The sequence below is a fragment of the Semicossyphus pulcher genome, unplaced genomic scaffold (assembly GCF_022749685.1).
Source record: "Semicossyphus pulcher isolate SPU_LCO1_2020_fin unplaced genomic scaffold, fSemPul1.0.p SCAF_13, whole genome shotgun sequence".
In the NCBI taxonomy this organism is placed as follows: Eukaryota; Metazoa; Chordata; class Actinopteri; order Labriformes; family Labridae; genus Semicossyphus; species Semicossyphus pulcher.
The window spans coordinates 21187987-21197228 of NW_027211637.1; the positions used below are offsets into that span (position 1 = coordinate 21187987).

Here is a 9242-nt window from a genome sequence, read left to right on the forward strand (position 1 = left end):
AATTTCAGACTGTTTCATAACCAGTAAAAACTCCTCACAGGAGCTTTAAGTTCGGATTTATTTGAATTTAAGTTTTACTTAATGTTGAATATAGTACTGAATGTTTAAACCTGAGAGAAATATTCCCTTGTGGTGAAACTTTGCAGGTCTGGTTTACATGATTCCATCAGTACCTTTGAATTATTCCTGTGAGTCAAATTAGAACGACAAAGACTCGTGGCTTCTGTCGAGCAACTTTCAACTTTATTATACTAACAGTTTTTTACAGAGAGTAAAGCAGCTATATGGACAGTAAAAGTTGAAATGCTATTTCTTCTTGCCACCTTTTGGAGCTTTGTCGAGTCCTTGGATGTATTTCCGAGGAATTTGATAATGATCTGAAATAAAAGATAAGACAAAGTGAATTTATCTGCACTAATAAATACATTGAGAGAAGCAATTTGTATAATACTTTGTGTAGACAAGTAAGTAAACACACCGAGTAGCAAATTGCCGACTTGATGAATCTGGTTGCCTTGTATCTGGACCAGGACTTTGTCCTTGGATCCAGGGATTGGCTGTAAGACGGAGCTGGCCTGGACTCGGCGCTGTAAAGCTGTGGCCACAACTGCAGGATCCAACCCGTACACTTCCAAGTTCTTTATTAGAGTAACCTTCAGGTGGCATATGGGAACAATTAAGAAGAACAGTAAAAAAAGCCAGGATGATAGATAAACCGACACGAGCTTACTGCTGATCTCTATCGTATACTTGTCAGCCAATAAGTAAGAAGGTACTGTGTTACAGACACGGCAAATGTTTGGTGTTTCAGGTCATGTAGACAAAGTGTTTCTGTTACTTAACAGAGCGCTGACAGGTTTATGTATCAATGGTTTAATATCAGCCCCTTCCATATATCAGTCCGTTTATCTTCATAAGATTTTAAGTCTCTAAAGTAGCGTGGATGTTGGGCAATGTGGGTTAAATGGTCCAAAACTTTCAAGACTTAAATGTCTTAACCTCAACAACTTGTGACTGACCGGACGCCTAGCATGGCTGTTAGTCGTGTTAAACAGATATATCAGTAGGAAAAAGAAGAAACCTGTGCTGAGCTACAGCTCTTAGAAGTTACCTTCTTATTGGAGCCTCGAGAAGCTACAGAGATGTCTATGGGCTCAATGTGGCCCTTCTTTCTTATGGGTGCGTGTCCGGGGAATACAACTTCATAGCACTCCTGCATTCTTCCCAAAGTCCTGTGAAAATTAGGCGACAATGTTTAATCTGCCAAAGAAGGTATGCTAATACATCTATGTACAGAATACAATAACAACAAAAACTTTTATATTTCCTTTATTTAAGTTATAATGGAGAGCTAGGACTAAAAATGTTGTCGCTACCTAGATCACAAAATAGAATGTGTCTGGCCTTTACTGAGTGGAAAAGCCCACTGAACCCTTCTTTCACTTGCTTACTATGTTACTTACTACCTAAATATGAATCTCTATTTACAGGTTTTACATAGAAATGTAGAACCTGTAGGCAGGGACGTGGATTACTGTGACGGCAAGTGTTCTGGTTTCGGTTTGTACTACGCTTGTAGTCCAGGTGATATTAACCAATCACGGATCAGCAGGCTGCGGCGTATGCGGTAAAAAGCAGCCCGTGTGGAGAGCAAAAGCAGGCGGAACGTAATGCGCTGTCATGACAACCCGGCTCCCGCCAGCGTGATCTGACAATGATTTCTTATTAATCTCTATAAACAGACATCTGCATGCTAACAGCTGACAATCTGTTCTAGATCAAAAATTCTACTTGAGATAAATTCTACTTGAATATTGATCAAATTACTCTTACTTAGAAAAATAATTGCTGATCATGAAGTCACTACGAAATCATTCAAAAAGATGACATCATTATTCTGTAATAGCTCATAGAGCAGCAAAAGGGACACATTAGGATAATCACTTTGCACTGCATTCATTCTGCAATACTGACGCTCACTTCCCCCACCTGCCTGTATAAGCATTAACTGTAATTCAATGATGATGCATGTTGCAACTAATGTTATTTGCATGATCAGTTTTATGTTCTCCTATTGTAGCCTGCCAAAGGAGCGCAAATTTGGGGTAAAACACATCTAATAGCAACATATACATTCGATATTGTTTACGGTACCTTGAATCCAACATAAGTGCCTACCTGCTAAAGAGGTCATCCCACTTGAGAGACTCGACCTCCTGGTACTCCGATTTCTCCAGCAGGCAGTCGCACAGAGTCGGGTTTATGGTCACGTAACTGTCAAGAGGAGAGAAACGCTTTGAAGCTGCTTGCATTGAAAAAGAGCACGGTATACATCGCAAAGCTGGCCCTCAGTAGTGGACATGCTGCAGGGGAACATGGGAAATTAAACAAAATAAAATCAGCCTTCATGTTGCAGGGCCGACTTGATTTAATTTCACCCATCAGTCAATCGCAGTTAGTTCGACATCGACGTCATTACATTACCTAAAAAGAAACATTAGAGTCACATTGAAGCATTTGAGCCAGTTATAACACATCACATGGTCTGGGATCAGGGCTGTACTTGTTCAATGGGCATTAAGGCTGCCCTTTTACCACTGCACCCAGTTATGGGCAAACTGTTGGTCATCTTCAAGGTCAAACTGAACTCTGTGGCCTCATTCGGCCGCTTCCTCCTCCTGTGCCAGCTGACGAGCATACAGGCTTGTATTGTGAAGTAGTTATAGGTTTATATACTCGACAACAGTGACAAGAAGTTCTTGTATCTGTGGGTTTTAAACAATGCAATCGGCAGGAAAACAAACTGAGGCATCGACTTACTTCTTATTGTTTTCATCCACCAGTTCATTCCTCTTCACATACTCTGTGACGATATTTCTGACTTCAGCAGGCTGCAGTATTGTCCCTTTCCTGTGAAGGCAGCAAAGCACACTTAAGTATGAAGCTGTATAAAAACACGGACAACATGACAGCTCCCTAAAAGTGAAGCCAAACCCTCTCTATCGCCCCCTGCTGGCTGGCTGCAGTATGGGTCATAAAGCCCGCTTCCTCCATGTTAACAGATGGGACATGAGTCAAACTACAAAATCGAACTACACGCCAAATTAATGTTTCTCAAACATGGTTTCTGTCATTATAGTTAGTTCTTATCACGCTGATTTACGTGAAAGTGTTCTGACAAGTTTATTTTTAATTTGTTATTTGATGCTGTCAAAATGATGATTGACAGCTCTGTTGACAAATACGGCTCCTGCAGCCAATCAGTTCCGGATTATCGAAGTGGAGGACGATCGGCGAGAGGAAACGTAACTAAAACAATCACTACAGTCATTGGAGTTTACATATCTGTGAACGTTAACCTCAGACCAACACAAGGAGCTGTTCTGCTGTTAAATACGCCGGTGTGTGGGATCCTTGCTGGTTTTTCTGTCAGTAAAGTGTGTGATTTGGTTAGCGGAAGTCTCTGGCTTCAAATGACGTCACCATCGTAAGATCGCAGCGCCTATCACTGGGGCTATTTTGGCTTCAATTCCAGTCACTACACTTTATTACAGTCACTGGTATGAAAGCATCTTCAGTTCAGGGAGTTTTTAATGCTGATGTAATGCTACTGAATTTTATACCAACTTAAAAACAAAGACATGGACTGTGTATGTATTTAATTTTGGTCTTTATAGTGGCAGGGATATTGCATGGACTCCTGCCACATACCACAGCATTTACAGGCTAAGCTAGTTTGCAATGTCCCTTGAGAAACCTTTAAGTTTCAGAGAACTACAAACATATGGTACAAAACAGCCCAAACTATGAACCAAGCCATTTAAAATCCCTTCCAGATATCTTTTAAGACATATATGAATGTTGCAATAATAATAATAATCATCTGTTCTTTCAAACAAACTTATAATTTCCTTGTTGTCATTTTAAAAGATTTAACCACTGAACATAAGATTTCTTCTAACCTGATTTTAAACCAATAAGCTTATAGCAGCTGTGTTTAACAAGGCACATATGAAGAGAAGTAAGCGTGTAAGTCCCTACTCAAGATATTAAACCGCTATGATAAAAGGAACACAACTGTTGCTGAAACCTGTTTTCATCTAAGTTTCTTTCTGATACCATGTGGGAGTTGAGTGGAAATGGGGTTAATTGGTGGCGGTTTTGGGATCTGAGAGGTCCGGGGCTGAGAGAAAAATTCTGTTGAGAGCTGTGCATGTGATAAGTACAAATTGTTCCTCTGTGAAGACAGAAGGCTTTGGGACAAAAGAGGGAGCGCAGGGAAGTGTTATGGATTGAATTATGCTTTGGTGAAGCAGAGGATGGGGGAGGCGAGTGCTTCGAGTGCTTTACTGGCAGCGTCTGGAGATGTTCTTGGTGTCAAACTAATAAGGTAACATATAGCTATAGATATACTGCTGGAAAATGTACCATGAAATATGTGAGGAAAGCAACAAAATTCCACAATATGGCTGTAAAACATCCCCACACATGGAAGGAGGAAAACAGAAGTGTAAATAATAAAGAACAAAAAACTGGATCAAAGTGTGATTTCAGACACAGCTTTTGATTAAAAGCTGTGCGACTTGTGTCATGGGAATATAATCTTCCCACTGAGGTCAAAGGTCGAGTTCCGCTTCATAACAGAGCTCCCGGAGCTGCAAGGGATTTAGTGTCCTTAAGCAACTCGTGGATGCTTTGAGACACACAAGTTTCAACTCTCCCTGGTATGTTCCCCTGCTGTCTGATCCGAGCAAACATGTTGATTCATCAATAGCCAGGGTTAGGAAAACACACGAACACACACCTCTTGTTTGCATCCACAAAGAGAGGCTCCAGTCGAGCCGACACGGAGTACAGGGTTGTGATCTCAGGAGGATGGTACGGAGTTTCTCCTTCCCCTCCATCCTGCACTGGAGTCGCTTCCACATCTGTCTCCTCTGGAACGCTGAAGGAGCGCAGTCTGTACAGAGTTAATGTGATAAAAGATGAAAGAAAAAAAAAGCATAGGGCTGAATGTGGGCGGGCTGTGAGTATTTTTTGAATCTCAACCAAGAATTTCTTTAAGTTGAGGCAGGACTTGGCTCACTCTCGATTTTTCCAATCAACTTCCACAATGCTCTCCACACCCTTGGTCAGTTCTTTTACTCGCACAAGGTTGTGCTTCTGCTGCATGGCTTGTAAAAACTTGGAAAGCTGTTAGATAAACAAATGAATAAATGTTTATTGATTGGAAGAAATGTGTCTTTTAACATGTGTAAAATGTCACACTGTGGACATTCTGATGTACCTTTTTATAGCTGGATTTCTTGATATCAAGTTGCTTTCCACTCGGGCTACAAAAAGACAACATGTTTTCAGTTGTAAACATAAGTACATCTCTTAAAGTATTTCTCAAAGGATTAACTGTGATTTACCAGCAGGAGAACATGTGGTTGCGAAGAAATGTGCTGGTCAGCAGAGGGAGCTCTGACTTCTTCACCTTGCTCTTGAGAGCATGGAGGAAACACTGCAACAGCAGGGCGTCCATTGTCTCTGAAATCAAGTTACAACCCGGGTCACATCCCGTTCTTTTGGAACACGCTCCCATCTCGCCACATTAGAAAATCAACAAAACACAACCATGTGTTCACTAAAATAATCAGCAAGCACTAAATCTAACCCTGCAACAAATTAACGGTGAATCTCTTGATTCGATTTGAATGAGAGATAACTGGATTTAATGAAGCCGAGTCTGTGTGCAACCGTGGCAAATAACTTGAACGATAAAAATCCACAAAATGTAATACCTTGTGGCATTTTCTGATCATCCTTGTTCCCCTCCTCTTCCTCATTGTCCTTTTCACCTTTCTCTTCCTCCTCCTTAGCCAGACTCAGCTCCTCAACACCAGAACAGGCTTGATCTGTGACTGTTTCACCAGGACTCTGCTCCTCCTCCTCCACCTCCACGCACTTCTCAACCTCATCCTCATCGTCCTCACAGTCCTCTCCATTCAACCCTTGTCCTTCGCCCTCTGCATCCATTAACAAGGGAGGACCTGACTTGTCTCCAAACGCCCTAAAAAAGATAATCAAAAGTCACTTTAGAGGGTTTTCTTGGCTGTTGGGCTGCACAGTGAATCATAACTTTGGCTTCAGCTCGACAAAAAGAGTTTTTTTCTTGAGGATTATTGAGCATAATAAAAACAAATATAAAAATGAATGGATGATTTGAATCAATCCTTTGATCTCAATATGAAAGGAATATTTTGGAAATTACTATTAATCTTAGATGAGAAGCGTCTTAATATTCTCATGCTTTGCACTAATAAACATGTTATGTCTTGACTATTTCCTGGCTGAGGGCAGTGACAGGCCACCTAATCACTGTGATGTTGCTAAAAACCAGGCTGTACGACTTCACTGCTTAGAAATAGGATAGCAGATAACATAACACATGGGACACCATAACGTGTTCATTTTACACTTCCTGCATAGTTTTTGTTCACAGACCAAAGAAACGTGTTTTAGTGTGAGCCTTAAGGGTGCTTTCATTATAAGCGAGATTGCTTTTTTGTTTTTGGTTTCCAGTCATTACGCACGGGAAAACGGAGTAAATATTATGTATGCATACATGTCCGCTAAAGGCCTCCGTACACAACAAGGCGCTAACTTCTTTTTAAACAGGGCGCTAACAGGGCAGTACAACAAAACATTACTGAATACAAATTAGATAAGAAGAAAATATGACCTTTATACATTTAAGTAAATCAATAAAATGAATAAAAAGAAAAAGAAATGCACATAAATTATATCAACATGTATGTCATCCCCCCTTCTAAAAATTCCATAAAAGAAGAGATCGGTAGGCTTGGTTTATTAATTGACTTCCGAAACATGGCTATAGTGTGCTTTGCTTGTAGTAAACAGAAGACAACTGTCAGTTTGTGAGCGAAGCTAACTTTGCTTCATAACGAAAGTACAGACGAGAAAACATTCTCTGTATCTCCTCTTTTAACTCTCAGCAACAAAACGCTGAACTTTCCCTTTTAGCAAAAACAATCTGCAGGAAGATGGCAGCTACTCACCAGAGATTATCCATGTACGTGTGGAGAACACACACTCCTCTCCCTTTCATACCAACACTGTGCATCTCTGCACTGGACAGGGCAGCGGTGCCAACTGCAACAGGAGATCTGCAATCAACCAGAGGAGCAGTGTCACACTTAAATCCACGAGGACCGTGTCAGAGGTCTTACCTAACATTTGTTCATAACTTACCTATTGTTTACTAGTGTAACAGCACAGCAGTCGCCCCGTTTCACGTCTGGGAGACCACTTGATGGCACCACCACACCTGGCAGCATGAGATCTTTAGGGAAACAAAGTACTTGTTTATTTATACGAATCTTTGTATTAAGCATCTTTTTAGGTATTAATCTTGGAAAAGTTTGCATACCTGCCCCTCCAATCAACTTCTGAAGCACAGGCGACCATGTTCTGAAAGCTGGAAGGAGAGCAGGGTAGCGCCATAGCACATACACTGAAAAAAATAACGTAATAATTCACAGTAAAATAGAGTCCCATAAAATAATGTTCAGTATTTGATCCACTCAATCAATTTCACACATTTTACCTGTAGGATAAAGACGTTTTTCCAGCTCAAAGAACAGTGGATTTTTGTGAAGAACATAAAGCGTCACAGCATCTCCCTTATGTGCATAAATCTTCACTACATTTAATTCTTCTTTGTTTGGAACCAGCTCAGTCAGCTCCTCAGCAGACAGTGAAGGAAAGCCTGCCGATATGTCCGCTTTGAGCTTTCTCCTGAATGAAGGGGGGGTCAAAAGTCATCAGTCATTTGGTAGTGTGATGATAACTACAGAGTTACACATTTTACAGATGCAATATTTAATCATACTTTAATACATACTTGAATTACTTTCTTCACTGATTAACAGGCTGGAATTACTATATACACATGTCCCAATGTGTTTTTATTCATCTCACTTTTTCAGTTGTAATTTTTTTAACACAGCCTGCTGGTCAATAAATATAATTTTGCTCTGAATTTCCAGTGTTATTTGTGCATTTTTTCTATGCATGCAGGATTGATTAATATTCTGTCCGAGTGCACTGACATTTGCAGGCATTTACAGGAAGGCAAATCATGTATTACATTACTACATAGACAAAAAAAATCATGATAATATGACAAATAGACAATAAACAATACACAATATCCTGGCTAAATATTGATAAACAGTCAACTACTATTTGGCTGATTTAATCAGCTGTCTTCAGACGCTGGGATTAAATATAAAACCAGAATAGCTAACTATAAATTAAAACCAACAGCTGATATACGACAGGGGTACGACAGGGGTCTGTCTTTAACTTATCACAGCAATGTGTAAGTTCCAGTCTGCTACTTCTGCATCTTTCTGATAAAAATAAAGCTGAGATTGTTAAGTAGTTTTCACAAACCACGACAGAAATACAATATGACATAAATTCAATAAATAGTTGCTACGAATCAAGTGTGAGTTGAACTGACAGCAGGCAGAGGCAGTGACTCACCTGTCTGATCCTTTGATTGCGGTGTTGGATCTGACACGAAACTGTCTTGCAAACATCTTCTCAGAAAATAACAAATCAGCACATCCACCTCTGAGATAATGTTTTCATACCATCAGCACAAAAAAAATCACCAGCGCCCCAGAACCAGGGAAAAGGCTGTTATATTTCTTATACTGGTAATCAGCTGTTCCTCGTTGGCTATAAGGGTCCGACGCATATTTATTTCCGACCGGAAACTGTTCCGCGGCAAGACGATGTAACGTTGGTTCCGCACATTAAAAGAAGAGTGGATTTTGTATTTTTATTTTTTTTACAAACTTTCTCAAATGTCCACAATAACATCATGTCGCCTCAAGAGCAGGGTGCATATAAAACTTAACATTCCTAAAAGTGCCCACTGCAATTGTAAATTGAACGCTCCAAGCACACAGGTAAGTGCAACTGAAACTGGTGTCGCCTATTGTGTTAAAAGGCAACTTTTGTCTTATAAGCCAAAATAGCAATTGTTTCAGAAAAGTAACGTTGCTTCTTTGTGCGCTCTCGTTAAAGGAGCCAAAAACCAAACAAGCAGTTAACCACCATGGAAGAAACCAACAAGTTTCAGACAGATGGACATGTATTTAATATTTATTTTACTTACGTTACTTTACCTCAAAGTCGATTTTCCTTTTTTTCGATGAAGCAGC

At 40.1% G+C, this 9242-nt stretch overlaps 1 protein-coding gene across 1 annotated transcript; it reads right to left on the reverse strand.

Moving 5' to 3' along the window:
• Positions 1-236: 236 nt before the first annotated feature.
• On the reverse strand, positions 237-8759 carry eif2d (eukaryotic translation initiation factor 2D). The gene is made up of 15 exons (XM_069660491.1): positions 8557-8759; positions 7613-7803; positions 7436-7519; positions 7258-7348; positions 7065-7172; positions 5787-6055; positions 5415-5532; positions 5288-5333; positions 5087-5193; positions 4805-4960; positions 2821-2910; positions 2179-2274; positions 1112-1232; positions 479-653; positions 237-377 (listed from the first exon to the last, which is right to left on the reverse strand). The coding sequence occupies exons 1-15, from the start codon at positions 8610-8612 to the stop codon at positions 307-309; spliced, it is 1779 nt and encodes a 592-aa protein (XP_069516592.1). The 5' UTR covers positions 8613-8759; the 3' UTR covers positions 237-306.
• Positions 8760-9242: the final 483 nt, after the last annotated feature.

What these genes read in the sequence shown, in the direction of transcription:
- eif2d (XM_069660491.1), bottom strand. Translation starts at nt 8,612, where the DNA reads ATGTTTGCAAGACAGTTTCGTGTCAGATCCAACACCGCAATCAAAGGA. An exon ending in GTTACACTAGTAAACAATAG is followed by an intron (nt 7,173 to 7,257) that starts GTAAGTTATGAA and finishes GGTTGATTGCAG; the next exon opens with ATCTCCTGTTGCAGTTGGCA. An exon ending in AGAAATCCAGCTATAAAAAG is followed by an intron (nt 5,194 to 5,287) that starts GTACATCAGAAT and finishes TTTATCTAACAG; the next exon opens with CTTTCCAAGTTTTTACAAGC.